Source organism: Delphinus delphis, chromosome 20 (assembly GCF_949987515.2).
Source record: "Delphinus delphis chromosome 20, mDelDel1.2, whole genome shotgun sequence".
NCBI lineage: Eukaryota > Metazoa > Chordata > Mammalia > Artiodactyla > Delphinidae > Delphinus > Delphinus delphis.
The window spans coordinates 39,714,783-39,732,535 of record NC_082702.1 but is presented as its reverse complement, the minus strand read 5'-3'; the positions used below and the strand labels follow the sequence as shown (position 1 = coordinate 39,732,535).

Here is a 17,753-nt window from a genome sequence, read left to right as displayed (position 1 = left end):
TCCACCCCAGTCTCTCCAGGGTGGTCCAAGATCATGGTGGGAGAGCGCTGGCAGTTTGCCTGGATCCATTCCCCTCCCTGCCCTCTCGCAGGTGGGTCAGCTCCGCTTCTCCAATGCCAGCTTCCTCCCCCCATTGGACCACTGCTTCTCTTGAACTGTCGGATTTAGTGTTAATCGCGTTATTCACACTTTCTGGGCCCTCAGGGGAGTGAGTGCCTTACTGAGAACCTGCTTTCTCTGCCTGCTGGGGTGACTTGCTTTGGGGACAACGCAGGGGGCAGAGGGAGGAGAGGGGATGCTGGAGATTTGTGGCGCGTGCTTTGACTTAGGATAGGCTGATGGGGGATGGGGTCCTGAGGCCCAGAGAAGGAAAGGGCCTGGCTCAAGGTCACAGGAGTCAGGCTGGTGGGGATGCATAGCTGTGGTCTGGCTGAGGCTGTGACCACAGGGCCTGAGGCCCTGCAGACCTGGGATTCCTTGGAGAGATGCTGAGCGGGCACAGCTGGGCTGCAACCCTGGGGGCAAGGCATGCCCCGCCCCCTCCCTGCTCAGAAGCACCAGGCCTGCCCCAGGCAATTGGTCCTACTTGAGAGAGTTCACCTGGGCTTGGGGAGGGGCGCTGTGAGGTCGAGCAGAGCAGAGCCAGGACAGAGGATTTGCTCTCTCAGATGTTAACGCTGCCTGTGCTTCCATTGCTCATGCCCCCAACCTAGTCAGTCTTTAGGGGACACCGATGATGACGCCTGAGCGTGAGTATGGGTGCCCTTGGGGTGTGCATGTGGGACCCCTGAGTGTGTGAGCTCTGAGTGTGAGGGGCACAGTGTGTGTGCAATGAAGCCATCTGAGCCAGCGCATACAGACCTCAGGTGGTGTGAGCTGCGTGATGCTGCATACGGGTGTGCGCCCGAGGGTCTCTCTAGGAAGCTGGTCTGAGAGACCCCTGTGTGTCTACGTGGGTGGGCTTGGCTGGTGCAAGCCAGTGGGTGTTCTGACAGGAGGCTCTGGACGGCCGTGCTTGGCATCAACCCTCGTTCCTCCCTCCCTCGGGTGATTCTGCTGCTCATGTGTGGCAGGTGCTGTGGGTGCCCTGTCTGGAGGCCGTGCTTACTCGCCCGGCGGCATCTGGTGCTGACCGTGGCGGTGGCCTCATCAGCAATCAGCTGCAGCTTCCCTGTCTGAAGACTTTCTTTGGCCAGAGGTGCCTGCTCAGCGCACAAGGGGCAGGGATTAACGTTCACTGAAGAGCAGCGTCAGACAGTGACCCTTGAGAGTCTGGGAGCCGCGCGTGAGTAATCCATTTCCCTCTCTGTCAGCTAACTTTAAGGCGAGCTCCTCGGAGTTGCCAAGGGGATGGAGCTCAGTTGCCCACAGTGGTGACCAGCATGACGACACCCTGCATGGGCTTCCTTCCTTTCCTGGTTTCACTGCCCACTCTGTGGTGGTACTCCTGGGGCCACCTTCCTCATCAGCCCCTTGTGTCCACATCCCGTCCCAGGGCCTGGTCCTGCCCCTCCTCCCGTTCCCACCATCCTGGGAATTTGACTTCACTTCCCATCTCCTTGGGGCCCAGGGTGCTCTCCTTGGCCTGACCCCTCAGGCCCCTGGCAGAGGGAGGCAGCCAGTCTCCTTGTAGGAGTGTGCACAAGGACCTTGGATGTGGCACCATATGTGGACACAAGGCACGTTGTGGATGGAGGAGGTGGAAAACACCGAGCTCGATAGTGCCTTGGGCCAGGGGGATCCTGAGTGTATTTGCTGTTGGAACTGGGTGTCAGCGTGGCGTGGTTCTGATTGGGGTCACCACGGGCACCACGTGGCCTGGGCACCGTCACCATGAAGGCTGCTGCATTCATTCCCAGGAGCAGGGGTCTCAGAGCACAGAGGTGGCACCTGAGCCGTACACGGTGGTGTCTAGAAGGACAGGGGGGTGATTATTTTGCACACAGCAAGGGGCATTTAGGTGTCTGGCTGTGGCCAGAGAGATGTGGAGGCAGGAGTGATTCCTGAAAATGGGGTACTTGAATGATTTAAACCTCATGGAACATCCCAAGGGTGGAGGACAAGCCCAGAACCAAAACAAGTTCTGTCTTCAATAATGAGTGTCCGCAGGCAGTGGGTTAGAAAGTGGAAGAAGGGAGCTTCAGGGGCTGACTCATTTGCTTTGAACAGTGACGGGAGGCAGCCAGCAGGTGGCAGTGTGGGCTTGCAGTGAGGCTGGTGGGACAGGGCTGTACCTTACTTCAGGATCGCACCCCACTTTTAGGGCACTTGGGGGTTTAGGACTATGCTAGTGGACTCTGCCTGAATTCGAGTGGGAGGGAATAGTGACAGAAGAAGGGAACCAGCCTCTGTCACCCAAGGGATCAACGACCAAAGCCAAGGTCTTACGGAAAGCAGAGGCAGGAAGAGAATTTCTGCAGAGGGGGAGAAAACAACTCATTTCAGTCTAATTACCCGCCCACCCCTTCCTGGCAGTCAAAGCCATCAGGGTGTGGAGAGCCAACTGCTGTCGAAGTGCAGTCCCTGGTGTTCCTGGAGTCCTGAAGTTTATGGCCTGTCTTGGTGGCAGTTACACTGGCCAACTTGGAGAAATGATGCCATGTTTTAGAGAGGTTAAAAAAAATTAACTCATGTAAGTCACTAGCTTCGCAAATATCCGCATCACTAGGAGAGTGAAAAGGCTTCAATGGCTGCTGATTTTGAGATCAGTAACACATTTTCCGTTTGCCGCTATTTACCATTTCCCTTCCTTACAAGTTTCAGATGGTGTCAGCCTCACCATGGGCTCCTTGATCTATTACTTCTTGCAACGTTTGTTACTGATATATTTATTTTGAACACAGAAAAGATACATTGTTGCTTATTTAGCGCTTAATCCAGGAACAAGAAAAGCTGTTCAGCTCCATCCCTCAAACACTGATGAGCATGTGGGGATTTTTATCTTTTCCGCGCCCACCCCCCTCCCCGCCAGCACTCTCTAGGGTTGCAGAAGCAGGATGCGTTTCTTAAAAGAGTCTCATCCCTGGAGTGCATTTTAAAGGCTATACAGTACAATAGACAGATATTTTTTGCCTAGAAAACAGTACACCACAAAGGTGGACAGAACTGCTTGTAAACAAGGTCCCTCCCTGGGGCGGAGTCGGGGGCTCCAGGATGCTACAGAACCTCTGGGTGGATTCCTTTCAGTTCTGCACCAGAAGAAATTCTATTTCTACAGAAAATAAAATTCACGATTGCCTTCCTTGCCCCCTCTCTTCAGAAAGGGATTACTAAATTGTCTTAGCCCTTTGTTGGAGGAATTGAAATGCGGGGGAGAGGATGGTTGGAGGTGCTGTTGTTTAAGGAGGGGGTGAGGAGGGAGGCAGGGTGGATTTGAGAACTCTCTGCCGCTGGTGACGCCGGCAGGGACACTCTTCACAGATGCTGGGCTGCCGCCCTCTGGCAGGCTGGGTCTTCAGGAATTAGCTCTGTTACTTGCATGGTCTCTGATGGAAATTGCTGGGATTCAGGGGCCAAGATCTGAGTCTCTACCACCAGGCCCACATATCCCCTTCCGTGGTACCCCCGGCAGCAAGGCCAAAATGTAGCCACTGGTGCTTTTGCAGTGGCATAGTGGGGCCCACATCCCCTTCATTTCGTCTCCTCAAACACCATGGAGGGCAGGACCAGAATGCATTGGCTCACAATTCCCCACTAAGCGCCACCGCCCAGGAGCACAGCACTGCTTCTGGGGTCTGACTCCAGCCCACTCAAGCTTAGGCTGTAGTGGTCGGCTGGGCACGTACTTAGCGAGGGGCTGCTCCTCTCCTCAGAACCGTACCCGGCAGCCCTCCATCTTCTTTGACGACCCTCAGTCCTGGGCAGTGGTTGGACTGACGTGGGCACAGCTGTGACCCACTACCACCACCGCATGCCCACCAAGGGCCCTGCCCATCACCCGTGGCTTGGGGTGGGGGCTTCGGAGATGATTCCGCTAGCACCACCAGACTGAGGGCACTGGGCGAGGGATGGGCAAGGCGGGCTGCGAGGGTCTCCAGGTTGTGCCTGAGCCCCCAGACCCGGGTCCCTTACCCTATAAGTGGCAGGGTGTTGACGTTGTGGCTCTTCTGCCCTGGGGTTGGGAGAGGGGGACAGTGTGGAGCTGAGCCTCACTGAGGCCTGTCCTGCCAGCCGGGAGGGCCAGCTGCTCTGGGGTGGGGTCGGGGCAGGCAGCTACCTGGGACGGTTGAGCAGTTTTTGGAGGCAGAATCAGCGTTTGGGCACAGCCTGCCTGGTGCGGGCAGGGCAGACAGGCCGGTGGAGAGGGCGGGACGAGCCCTGGTCCCTTCTCCACCTCTCTTCTCCCTGCATTGGCTACAGAGGCATCACTGACAGGCTGGGGAGGAGACTGGGAGGTCGGGAGAGCTTCCTTTATAATGAAACCTTCGCAGATGGGATTGTGTGTGTGGGGGGGGCTGTGTGTGTGCACGTCTGCACACGTGTGGGGCGTCTGGATGTGTATGTGCACATGGGTGCATCAGTGTGTGCGTGTGTCCAAGTTGTGTGTACATGTGGGAGTGCCATGTGTGCACATCTGTGTGCGCTTCTGTGTGTGTGTGTGTGCGTGCGTGCGTGTGTGTGCGTGCGCGCCCCTGCGTGCCTGAAAGGTGTGGCCCAGCTCTGAGGGGCTGGCAGGACCGGCCGCTGGGTCCCTCACATAATCCTCTCTGGGCCTGAGGCTGGGGCCCGGGTTGGGGTGGGCGAGTCCTGGGAGCTCCTCGGCCCTGGTTCTGGTCTCGGCAGTGGCAGCAGGCCCGATGGGGGGGGACTGGCCCCACACACGGCCTCATAAGGCGGCAGGGTATCCACGGAAATGGTGCGGAAGCCACTCTGGCCCTGCGGTCTCTGTGCCTGCTGGTGTTGGCCAGGGCTGCGGCCACTGCCCGCATCCAGGGCGCGGTCCAGCGCAGGGCAGGAGTCGGTCAGCGAGTAGGGGGGTGGGGCGTCTGTGGGGACGTACAGCTGAGTGGCCCCCGGCCCCACACACTCCTCGTAACTGCAAGAGAAGAGGCTCCCTCAGGGCCCTGTGCAAGCCGGCCTCAGTGGTGGGTGGCGGGGTCGCCCCCGAGGGCCGGGGGCCTAGCCGCAGCGACAAGCTGCCCCGGCATGGACCAGGTCAGGCCTTTGTCACACTGACTCCGATGAAACCCCTCTACTCCCTGGGGAGGGGCACCCCAGAACCACCGAGACCTGGATTCTGGCCCTGACTCAGCCCCAGTGTTCCGTGTGAACGTGAGTGAGCGAGCCACCAAATTCAGGGTCTCAGATCGCTCAGAACTGTAGCCGCTGCTGCTGGAACATCTGCAGGCTGGCCACCGAGCGTGGGTGGTGCTGGTGGGAGCAGCCTCGGGCTGCCAGACACTTCTGGGTCTCAACTCACCCCAAAGTGGCCCTTCCAGGGTTAGGAAGGTGTCCCTGGGGCCCATGGTTGCAGGGTGAAAAAGCACCCACCTGCAGGCAAAGTTCATACCTCCCAGTGCCCCTGGGGGCAGAGGGTAAAGGGTGATGGAGAGGATGGGGCTGTTTGTGGGGCCCAGGTGGTCTCCTGGCGGGGAAGTGATAGAGGCCCAGACTCCTCTTTTCATGTACAAACTGGTGGCGATATGCCTGAGGGTGGCTGGCAGGACAGGATAGGACTCAAAGGCTCCCCAGGGAAGAATCCCCCCCATGGGACAGGGCCACCTGCTGGCCACGAGTGCAGTCTGGACACAATGATGCCTATCCCAGTGGATGTGATTTGGGCTCCGGGGGCGCAAACTAAGGGGTTGGGGCCTGGACCTTCCACCTCACCTCTTCACCCAGCCTGAAGGAGCTGAACGTTTCTTCCTTTTTCCTTTTCGAGTGTCTCTCAGGGACATCTGCTGAGTCACGCCCCGCCTTACAGGGACCAGCTTGGTCAGGAGGGTGAGGAGATGTTTTCTGCCTTTATGCCATCTGGGGTGTTGCTGTTTCCCATGGGGGCTGGAGATTCTTGCCCAGAGCCCTGCCCTCTCAGGCCTCCTTACCCCGGTGGAGAATCTGGGTACAGCTCTCGGAGCACCGTGGCATCCACGTCCCCATCAGAGCTGAGGTCCAAGGGTGGAGGCCAGTCCTCGGCAGGGCTGCAGGTGTAGCGTGTCCTGTGGCTCGAGCGGCTATACGTGTGCCTGTCGGACACTGCAGGGAACGGACATTCAGCCTGGGCCTCAGGCTGGTGCCAGGGAGGGTCCTCACATGTCTGCCTGAGGCCACTGAGATTCTGTTCTCTCTGACTCACCATCCTGCCCCTTACCAACCAGGGCTGCTTTCATTCCGTCAGCAACAGCCCCAGAATGTGAGTGCCAGTGCCCTGCTGGGCATGGGGGTCACAGGGAGCAGAGCTGGCCCTGCCCTGGTGGGGCTCCCAGGGTAGTGAGCAGCCTGTCCTGCGGACAGCCTGGTAGTGGGCAGCATGTCACAAGCTTTGATAGATGTTGTACTGGGGCTGTGGGAGCAGAGACGGGCCTGACCCAGCTTGGAGGTCAGGGAAGGCTTCCTGGGGGGAAGGGCTCCCAGAGCTGAATCTTGTCTAGAAATCAGCCAGGGGAAGAGGGGCAGGCCTGGCAGAGGGAACAGAACAGCTTGAGCCAAGAGGGGGAGTTGTGAAAGAAGACTGTAGTGTGAACGGGAAGCTTTGAGCTGTGGAGAAGGGCTGGGGCACAAAAAATGGGGAGGAAGTGTCAGGGAATGAGGACAGCAGCGGTCTCTGGGGTCAGGCCTCCGTCCCTTTAGGTATCCCAGGGAGAAAAGGGGTTTCTCTGATGACTACATCTACTACACTCTCTTCTGGTTTTTTTTGTTTGTTCTTGTTTTTGTTTTTATCACATAGTACATCAAAGGCTCTGAAATGTCCCACAGCTGAGAAACACATTTAACTGTGCTTGTGCAGCATTTGGCCACGGAATCTTATTTTCTGAGACCTAGTAACACTGCTTAGGAAATGCCGATGGAGTACAATCTTCTCATTCTACAGCTGGGGTTCAGAGAGGCTCAGTGTCTTGCTGGAGGCCACACAGCAAATTATTGGTTGGGCCGAGGGTGGCTGGATGTCCCAGCTCCTCTGCCTCCCAGTTTCTGACAGGTCTGGTAGAGGGGTGGGCCGAGAGGGGGTGCGGACAGGGGAACTGCAAAGATAACTGGTTGAGACACGAGGTCTCCTCACCTCCAACCGGCTCCCAGGTGGCTCAGAGGGCAGGGCATAACATCAGGGGCGGGGCTTGTCTGTCTGGGGTGGGACTCATGACCTTTCTTTGAGGTCAGCAGCACTGTTGCAGTTGCCCTTTCCATTCTACAGCCAGAGGCTCAGGGTCGCATTGCTGGTAGAATGTGGAGCTGGAATTCATGCATAGTCTGTAGACCCCAAAGATTGCTCTTTCTACGCCCCAAATCTCTTTTTCTCACGTCGATACAACAATGAATGGAAAAAATCTGGATATGAAACACTATTTGCAGGTGCAGTCCCAGGGTTATCTATGGACCTCGAGAAAGCTCTCGGAAGAAAATATTCCAAACATAGTAACAGCGGCTCTGTCTGGAGGACAGGATCAGAACCCTTATTTTCTTCTTTATATTTTCTGTATTTTAAAGGTTTTCCACAGTGAACACATATTACTTTTCTACTAGGAAAAAGGAACCCAATAACATATGCTGTAAGAAGGAACTGAAATGAGATTTGTTTCCTTTTAGGGCACCAGCTGAAGGATGAGAATTTTGGGAAGAAATTGGGGAAGAAACTCAGGAGAGAGGAAGACATGAAATAAGTGCGTGAGGACAGAAGTGGAACCGAGGCCACTGGGCTCTGGTGCCAGGATCCCGTCCCTGCCAGCGTTGCTGCGGGGAGGGTCCCACTCGCAGTGCCAGTGGCGGGGGGCGCTATGGCTGTCCAGACCTCGGGAAGGTAAGGCTATTTCCTGGTGGGCAGGTCTGAGAGCTGACCGGGCCGAACCACTCTGCTGTTCACCTCTCTCCCTGGGTTGCTTTTCTTGGGCCCCCCAGAGGCTGAGCGTCTCAGGGAGACTGAGGCTTCCCTGAGGCACTCACCTAGTCCAGACCCCAATCCTGAGATGACCCAGGTCAATCCCAGACATCCAGCTGGGTGGAGGTCCTGAGGAACAGCTGGAAAGAACCCCCTCCCCCCACACACACCCTGTTTGAACTCCCCAAATTCCTTTCTTATCTCCTTTCCTTTCCTGTCTTCAACAACAGCACAGACCCAAATGGTCCAGGGAGGCCCAAATCTCCCTCTTCCCTAATTTACCCAAGTTAAGATATACTTCGGTTCATTATTCAGCCCAAATCCGAGGTTAACAACTTTGACAGGCCCGGGAGAGGGGGGAGGAGGAATTTGCATCCATGAGCACCTCTGTGCTCTAGCCCCACGATCTCATTCACCCTCAACAATTTGTGAGAGGGGGAAAGTGGCTACTCCCTTCCCTCAGATGACGAATCGGATATAAAGCCGCTTGCTCTAAAGCCCAGGCAAGTGAAAGGGGACCAGATCTGTCTCCTAAAGCTCAAGGTATTTCCATCTTATGGAAGGAGAATTTCCCTTCCTCCCTCCCTCCCTCCCTCCCTCCCTCCCTCCCTCCCTCCCTTCCTTCCTTCCTTCCTTCCTTCCTTCCTCCCTCCCTTCCTCCCTCCCTTCCTCCCTTCCTCCCTTCCTCCCTTCCTCCCTTCCTTCCTCGGTCTTTCTGTCTGTCTCACTCACTCACTCCTTCATTCATTCTCAAACATTCGTTGGCTCCTCTCTGCACCTGACCAGCCTACAGAAGGGCCCTGTGGGCAGACAGAGGAGGACCGACTTTGTCCTGAGGGCAGCGGGGAGCCACTGAGTAGTGTTGAGTGGAGTCACAATTCAGTCCTGTTGGCTGTCTTGTGGAGAATGCCTTGGAGGTGCCAGGCCGGTGGCTGGCAGGTGTGGAGGTTGCAGCATTAGTGAAGTGGCCCTGGAGTAGGTATTCTCGGGGTGGTAGGGAGAGATCATGAAAGTAGTTAACATTTACTGAGCACTTACTCATAAGCCAGGTACTGTGCTAATTTAGTCCTGACAATAACTTTTGGGGGTGGGTCCCCGTGTACCCATTGTACAGATGACTCACAGAGGTTAAGCAACTTTCCTGAGGTTGTGCAGTAGAAGCGGAAGATTAAGGCTGTTTTGTACCCCCTGGGTCTGAGGTGCCTCTGAGACTTCAGGGGCCGGTGTCTCGGGGACGTCTGGGTGAGGGTGGTGGGTGGTGCTTGGAGCTGTCAGGTGGATGAGATGGGCATGGGTACAGATGGGGTGGGTACAGAGAGAGGACCCAGAGCCCAGGGTTGGGCTCTGAGGGACCTTAATATTCCTCTCCTCAGAGAATAGGCATCCACCGGGAAGTCTGAGAAGGAGCGGCCAGAGCGGTGGGAGGGAGCCCGGGAGGGGCTGAGTCACTGGAGCGGGGGGAGGGCATCTGAAGGACAGAGGGTCCCCAGGGCCAGTAGGGTGGTGTTTGTCGGTGCTCTGCTGCTTTCAGGTCCCCTCTTCCCTGGCTTCTTTCCAAGGTTCCTTGCAGCCCCTGTGCACCCCCTGAAGGCTAGAAGGTGGTGTAGGGGCATCAGCACCTCCAGGCTCCCTGCTGAGGCCCCAAGGAGGTGCCAAAGCCAGAGCTGAGAACAGAAGTGGGCAGAGAGGCGGGAGCCCCACAGAGGGGTCTCCACGGTAACAGGGCTGCAGGGCTGCTGTGAGTCATCGGACCGGGGGCTGGGTAAGGAAAGGCTTGACCCCAGACTTGGCCTGGCTGTGGCCTGCTGTCACCCCACCTGCTCTGATGTCAGGGACAGGGCCTTGCTCATGTGGCACAGGCCCTGTGTCTCCACCACAGACTCAGGATGGACTGGCCTGCCCCTAGGTCCATCTCTCTCCTCAAGGCCAAGGTTGACCTCTCAACCTTAATGTAGGGAACCCCTGTGGGCATCTCTCCTAGGCTCTAAGTATGAGGCGCAGGCTCAGGGGCACTCAGGCCATTCAACAAGTCCCTCCAGCTTCCCAGTCTTTAAAATGGGCTAACACAGCTCTTGCTGTGAGGATGAAATGAAGTGGTTCCTTCCCTTGCCTGCGGAGTACTTCTTCTGGGCCAGGTCCTGTTCTGGGCTGTGAGCTCGACTCTCGGAGAGCTACATGCAGCTCCTGCTTTCACCGATGCAACACAGCCATCCTGTGTCGGGGTACTGATGGCAGTGTGGGTACGATGCTAAGGAAGTACAGGGAATGGGGGTCAACCCTGCCTGGGGGGGTGGTTGAGGAGGGGCCAGAGAAACTTGCAAAAGGAGGTGGTATTTGAGCCAGGTCTGGCAGGACAAGTAGGGTTTTGTCAGGTGGGGAAGTATGGGGAATGGCATTCTGGGCACGGGGAAGAGCATATGCAAAGGTGCAGAGGCAGAAAGCAGCATGGAAGAGGTGCCTGGGGAGGGGCAGGAGTGGACAGCACGGGTCCAGTTATGTGAGGTGGGCGTGCTGGCCGTCCTGCGGTGGGGGGAGGTCGAGGGCGGTACCTGGGCTCCTGGTTGGGGGTGGGCCTGCTCTGAGCAGGAGCCCTGTACTCTCCGGGGGTCAGGCTGGTGATACAAGGGTAGGAACAGGCAGGCCTGGTCTCACAGTGGCCAGGGCTGGGGAGGGAGCACCACACCCTCCCTTTGACCTTCAGCCTCACGCTTGGCAGACAACTGGGCTTCTTATGCCCCTGAGACATGGTGAGTGCCTCTGAGCTCTTCCTGATTACTTATGACCTCGAGGATGCCTCCTCTGACCACCCTGCGCCACCCATGGCAGAGCCACCACCTCCCTGATGCCTCCTGGGCTATAGGGGCCCCAGGGCCCGGGGTGGGCGGCAGCTCACCGTAGCCGTGCTCGTACTCTCGGTGGCGGCGGCGGCGGCGGCGATGGTGGTGGTGGTGGTGGCGGCGATGGCGGTGGCGGTGCCGCTGGAGCCGGGCTTGCCTGTCCCTGCGGATGCTGCCCACGATGATGGTGATGCAGGAGAGGATGATGACCACGCCTATGACTGCGCTTGCCACCAGCACAGGAGACACGAGCAGATGGCTGTGCTCTGAGCTCTCTGAGAACGTTGGGTAGAAGTAGCTGGTGCGGTTGTATCGAGCTACTGCGGACAGAGAGAGAGAGGACGCTGAGCCGGGGCACGGACCCTGCCCCACACCTTCCTCCTCCCTCCCTGCTGCCCTGTGAGTTATTCATCCCTAAATAAATGGAGGAGATTCAGGCGCTGCTCCCCTCCTCCCCGCAGGAGCCTCTGCTAGTGAGGGCTGACCTCCTCTCGCCTCTCCTCTGAAGCCTCTGGCCTAGGAGCTCAACCAACTCACAGAAAGGAAAAAGGAAGCTCAGAGAGGGCAGTGGACTTGCTCAAGGTCACACAGCAAATTAGCGGCAGAGCTGAGGCTTGAACCCACTGAACCTGACTCAGTGCTAGACAAGGAGTCTATTCCACCAAGACATGAGGTTGGAAGGTCAGCATGACTTTACCAAAGACTTGGGAAGGCATGGGGGATACACAGGGGTCAGAGTATGAGGACCAGATGTGCTGGCCTCCAACACTGGCCTCCTGCCTCAGGGGCGAAACCTACCGAGGGAACTCCAGGGAAATCGGGCAGGCGTGGGGTTAAGAGCACTAACTGACCCAGACATGACAGTGGGTTGGATCAGATCAGGGAAGGCTTCCCAGAGGAGGTGAAGCTAGGAGGTATTCCAGGCAGGGGAAGAACAAGGGTAAAGGTGCAGAGAGGTGGGAAGGGGCTTCTAGGAAGGGGTGTGGTATGGTGGGTCCCTGAGAACCCTACTAAAGGGAGCTTCTGGGGCCCACGATGGCTTTGTCCTCCCATAAGATAAGATGATGGAGCCCTGGGGGCTGGGGTCCCAGGGAAGGGTTGGAATCAGCCAGGACCATCCATGGGCACTCGCTGCCTCGCTCAGGGAGAGCCAGCACCACATTAGGGAGCGTCCGTGACTGCCCCTTAATTCCCTCCCACTCAGCTGGGCAGGGATGTGGTTTTCCCCTTTTATAGATGTGTGGACTGACGCTCGGCTCCAGCCCACGGTCACTCAGTCACTCTGTGGTTGAGCCAAGTGAGAACTCAGGCCCAAGCTTCAAAGTCCCGAGCTCACTCTCCACTGTTCCCTGCCCCAGGCGTGAGCCCTTCCTGAGGGTGCAGGTCCCATCTCTGGACAGCCGTACGGAGCCAGCTTCAGATACTCAGCGAGCCACAGGGCAAGCTTTCCTGGGCCCTGTTCTGAAAGCGGTCCCCCTGTCTGTCCTCCCAGAGCCTGTGTCCCAGTCCCTGTTCTGCACTTGTCGCATATGATTATGCACGGTTTCCAGGACTTGTGTTTGATCGCTTTCTGTGTCCTCAAGCTCAGCACTGGGCCTGGGCTCACCAAAGGTGCCCAAGCCACGTACTGAGTGAGTGGCTGCAGCCTTGAGACCAGATGGGGAAGTGGCAGGGAGGCCCTGAGCTGCCTCAGGGGAATGAGGTCTCTGTCTTGAGTGGTAATCAAGCGGAGTGTGGATGGTTACCTCCCTGGGTAGTTGTAGGAGGGCTTTGTTCCCAGGTGAGGGCATGGACTTATGCAAATCAGAAGGTAGAAACTCAACTGTGGCCTCCTGTACCTTCCCATCCCTTCCCAGCACCATCTCCAGAAGCCTCTCCCACACTCAGCCCATGTCAGGGACAGGTAGGTGAAGCATGAACTTGGGGCCTTTGCCTGAGCTATGAACACGCCCGCCAGCAGTTCCGGCCCATGCTGGTGGCTCCTGCAGCCTACTGACCTTCATTAGGAGGGGCTGGCCTCGAGGCCCTACTGCCTGGGCCGGAATGTCATCCTAGCCTGAGAGCCAAGCCTTTGCTCGCTGAAGTTCATTGGAAGCTGCTCCCCTGCAGGTGCCTTCCCTGGGGAGAGGGAGCTGCCCTTGGGCTTTGGCTGAGTGTGCGTGCTTCCTGACCCTCTAACGTGAAAATGCCAGGGTAAGCAGATTTCTGGGATTCTTTGAGGGCCAAACACAGACCACTGTTTTGAGAGCCCCCACTATGTGTAGGTTCTGTGCTGAGAGCTCACTTCATCCCTGAAGCTATGTTCTCCCCATTTTATAGGTGAGAATACTGAGGCTCAAAGGTATTAAGTAACCCACCACAATCATATATAGCCAGTATATGGCTAACTCAGAGTCATTCTCTTCCTGTTTGGCCCAGGAGGCAGCCGCAGCATCCTTTTCAACATAGTACTTCACACAGTGATTACCCTGGTCAGGAGACAAGCTTTTGGCCACCACTCATCTAGTCCGCCGTGCTTTCACTCCTGAGCCAATGACCGGGCTTTGGCTTGGACTAAGAGCTGAGCCAGTGGTTATTCTGCTACCGTATTCTCTCTGATAAAGTACAAGCCAGCTGGCCATCCAACCAATGTCACCCTCTTCCTCTCACCTTTGAAGCCAATGGCAGGGCTTGGGAATGTCAGAGACAGCAGCCCTCCTTGGGGACGGTAGGAGTGTATGGGGTCCACACTGCTCTCAACTGTCCTGTTCAGTCTGTTCCAGCTGCTGCGATGGTTTGGGATGTACTGGTCACCCCCACGGTCCAAGGCAGATGTGCTACCAGAAAGCTGGCCATGGCAAGGCTGGAGGTGCCCAGAATGAGAACCTAGGGTTGGATTTGTGTGTGCATGCCTGCCCTGCTCAGCACGCAGAAACTGCTGCGGAGGTGCCAGTCCCATGGGGTCACCCTGAAGACACCTCTCCCTCTCCCTGCCTCAGCAGCAAATGAGAACCTCGCTCTCGTGGCAGTGCCAGGCTCATCACCAGCCTGGTGTGGAGATGGCAACACCCATGCCTGCAGATGGAGCCAGTTGGTGCAGGCGTCCGCCTGCATGGCCAGGGGGAAGTTAATCTTCCAGTCCCTGCGACCGGCGGAGGTAGGTGCTGCTTTAAATTATGAGGGAAACTTCCAATTTCCAAATTCAGGGTCCACTTCATCAACAAGATAAAAATGACTGCAGAGAAACAACATGATGCTAGCCCCCTTTCCCACCGCTCTGCCTCGCTCTCCCCCTGCACCAGCTGTGGAAAGGACAGAGGGTAAGGCAAGCTTTGCCCCTATCCTAGACTTTCTTCCCAAGCAGCTTCTACAAAGGTGCTGATGATCAAGAGGAAATTGTACCTCAAGATACTAGGTCATCCCTGAGATGCGGCCCTCCCTCCACATACAGCATGAGTAGCTATCATCTCCTGGACACCTACTGTGTGTCATTCACCATGCTTGGTACTTTTCATGCTCTGTGTTATTTAATTCTTGTGATGGTCCATGATGGGATCTCCAGTTAACAGGTGGAGAAACTGGGCTTCAGACAGGTTATTTGTCCAATGTCACTCAGCCCACAGAGGGACCCGGGTCAGTGGGCAGCCAAAGCCCCATGCTGTTAGCCAAGATGCTACTCTGTGGCTACCAGGCACTGTGCACTGGCGCTCATGTTTCTGGGATCTTGCTAAAGTAAAATTTTTCTCTCCCTAAAACGGTGCTTTGCTTTTTCTGGGCCACCTTAACATGTAGTCAAAGTAGGCCATGACCTACGTCTTATTCAGGGTGAAGGTATATCATCAGCTGAAAGAACATTGCTGAGTATTGAAGGGCTGGCAGGGCCCTGCCATGAAGGTCAAATCAAGAGACTGTCTTTTATCTCAAGGGTAGAGAGGAGACACGAAGGGGCGCGGTCACAGTGTTTTAAGAGCACCCTCTGGCTGCAGAACTGGACACAGGATGGGGGGGCACCAGCGAGTAGGCTGCTGTGAGGATCCATGTGAGCGTGGAGCGTGGAGGGTGGAGCGTGGAGGGTGGAGCAGGGAGCGTGGAGGGTGGAGCAGGGAGCGTGGAGGGTGGAGCGAGGAGCGTGGAGGGTGGAGTGAGGAGCGTGGCGCGTGGAGGGTGGAGCGAGGAACGTGGAGGGTGGAGCGTGGAGGGTGGAGTGAGGAGGTGGAGGGTGGAGCGAGGAGCGTAGAGGGTGGAGCGAGGAGCGTGGAGGGTGGAGCGTGGAGGGTGGAGCGAGGAGCGTGGAGGGTGGAGCGTGGAGGGTGGAGCAGGGAGCGTGGAGGGTGGAGTAGGAAGCGTGGAGGGTGGAACGTGGAGGGTGGAGCAGGGAGCGTGGAGGGTGGAGCGTGGAACGTGGAGGGTGGAGCAGGGAGCGTGGAGGGTGGAGCGAGGAACGTGGAGGGTGGAGTGAGGAGCGTGGAGGGTGGAGCGAGGAGCGTGGAGGGTGGAGCGAGGAGGGTGGAGCGCGGAGGGTGGAGCAGGGAGCGTGGAGGGTGGAGCGAGGAACGTGGAGGGTGGAGTGAGGAGCGTGGAGGGTGGAGCGAGGAGCGTGGAGGGTGGAGCGTGGAGGGTGAAGGGTGGAGCGTGGAGGGTGGAGCGAGGAGCGTGGAGGGTGGAGCGTGGAGGGTGGAGCAGGGAGCGTGGCCCATGGAGGGTGGAGCGAGGAGCGTGGAGGGTGGAGCGTGGAACGTGGAGGGTGGAGCAGCGAGCGTGGAGGGTGGAGCGTGGCGCATGGAGGGTGGAGCGAGGAACGTGGAGGGTGGAGCGTGGAGGGTGGAGTGAGGAGCGTGGAGGGTGGAGCGTGGAGGGTGGAGCGAGGAGCGTGGAGGGTGGAGCGAGGAGCGTGGAGGCTGGAGCGTGGAGGGTGGAGCGAGGAGCGTGGGGCGTGGAGGGTGGAGCGTGGAGGGTGGGGCGAGGAGCGTGGAGGGTGGAGCAGGGAGCGTGAAGGGTGGAGGGTGGAGCGTGGAGGGTGGAGCAGGGAGCGTGGAGGGTGGAGTAGGGAGCGTGGAGGGTGGAGCAGGGAGCGTGGGGGGGTGGAGCGAGGAGGGTGGAGCGTGGAGGGTGGAGCGTGGAGCGTGGAGGGTGGAGCGAGGAGGGTGGAGCGTGGAGGGTGGAGCAGGGAGCGTGGAGGGTGGAGCGTGGAACGTGGAGGGTGGAGCAGCGAGCGTGGAGGGTGGAGCGTGGCGCGTGGAGGGTGGAGCGAGGAACGTGGAGGGTGGAGCGTGGAGGGTGGAGTGAGGAGCGTGGAGGGTGGAGCGAGGAGCGTGGAGGGTGGAGCGTGGAGGGTGAAGGGTGGAGCGTGGAGGGTGGAGCGAGGAGCGTGGAGGGTGGAGCGTGGAGGGTGGAGCAGGGAGCGTGGCCCATGGAGGGTGGAGCGAGGAGCGTGGAGGGTGGAGCGTGGAACGTGGAGGGTGGAGCAGCGAGCGTGGAGGGTGGAGCGTGGCGCATGGAGGGTGGAGCGAGGAACGTGGAGGGTGGAGCGTGGAGGGTGGAGTGAGGAGCGTGGAGGGTGGAGCGAGGAGCGTGGAGGGTGGAGCGAGGAGCGTGGAGGGTGGAGCGAGGAGCGTGGAGGCTGGAGCGTGGAGGGTGGAGCGAGGAGCGTGGGGCGTGGAGGGTGGAGCGTGGAGGGTGGGGCGAGGAGCGTGGAGGGTGGAGCAGGGAGCGTGAAGGGTGGAGGGTGGAGCAGGGAGCGTGGAGGATGGAGCGTGGAGGGTGGAGCAGGGAGCGTGGAGGGTGGAGTAGGGAGCGTGGAGGGTGGAGCAGGGAGCGTGGGGGGGTGGAGCGAGGAGGGTGGAGCGTGGAGGGTGGAGCGTGGAGCGTGGAGGGTGGAGCGAGGAGGGTGGAGCGTGGAGGGTGGAGCAGGGAGCGTGGAGGGTGGAGCGTGGAACGTGGAGGGTGGAGCAGCGAGCGTGGAGGGTGGGGCGTGGCGCGTGGAGGGTGGAGCGAGGAACGTGGAGGGTGGAGCGTGGAGGGTGGAGTGAGGAGCGTGGAGGGTGGAGCGAGGAGCGTGGAGGCTGGAGCGAGGAGCGTGGAGGCTGGAGCGAGGAGCGTGGAGGCTGGAGCGTGGAGGGTGGAGCGAGGAGCGTGGGGCGTGGAGGGTGGAGGGTGGAGCGTGGAGGGTGGGGCGAGGAGCGTGGAGGGTGGAGCAGGGAGCGTGAAGGGTGGAGGGTGGAGCAGGGAGCGTGGAGGATGGAGCGTGGAGGGTGGAGCAGGGAGCGTGGAGGGTGGAGCAGGGAGCGTGGAGGGTGGAGCGGGGAGGGTGGAGCGGGGAGCGTGGAGGGTGGAGTAGGAAGCGTGGAGGGTGGAACGTGGAGGGTGGAGCAGGGAGCGTGGAGGGTGGAGCAGGGAGCGTGGAAGGTGGAGCGTGGAGGGTGGAGCGAGGGGCGTGGAGGGTGGAGCGTGGAGGGTGGAGCAGGGAGCGTGGAGGGTGGAGCGTGGAGGGTGGAGCAGGGAGCGTGGAGGGTGGAGCAGGGAGCGTGGAGCGGGGAGGGTGGAGCGGGGAGCGTGGAGGGTGGAGCGAGGAGCGTGGGGCGTGGAGGGTGGAGCAGGGAGCGTGGAGGGTAGAGTAGGAAGCGTGGAAGGTGGAGCGTGGAGGGTGGAGCGAGGGGCGTGGAGGGTGGAGCGTGGAGGGTGGAGCAGGGAGCGTGGCGGGTGGAGCGTGGCGGGTGGAGCAGGGAGCGTGGCGCATGGAGGGTGGAGCGAGGAGCGTGGAGGGTGGAGCAGGGAGAGTGGAGGGTGGAACGTGGAGCGTGGAGGGTGGAGCAGGGAGCGTGGGGGGTGGAGCGAGGAGCGTGGAGCGTGGAGGGTGGAGCGAGGAGCGTGGAGGGTGGGGCGAGGGGCGTGGAGGATGGAGCAGG

General features: G+C 59.0%; 1 protein-coding gene across 1 annotated transcript in view; it reads right to left on the bottom strand.

The window, feature by feature from the left end:
• Positions 1-2,833: 2,833 nt before the first annotated feature.
• BEAN1 (brain expressed associated with NEDD4 1) overlaps positions 2,834-17,753 on the bottom strand; it is a 39,272-nt gene continuing 24,352 nt past the window's right edge. The window contains exons 3-5 of the mRNA XM_060000933.1: positions 10,926-11,189; positions 6,045-6,195; positions 2,834-5,035 (exon numbers count right to left, since the gene is read on the bottom strand). Coding sequence (XP_059856916.1) covers positions 4,693-5,035; positions 6,045-6,195; positions 10,926-11,189 — 758 coding nt within the window. The 3' untranslated portion in view covers positions 2,834-4,692. The remainder of the gene's footprint in view (positions 5,036-6,044; positions 6,196-10,925; positions 11,190-17,753) is intronic.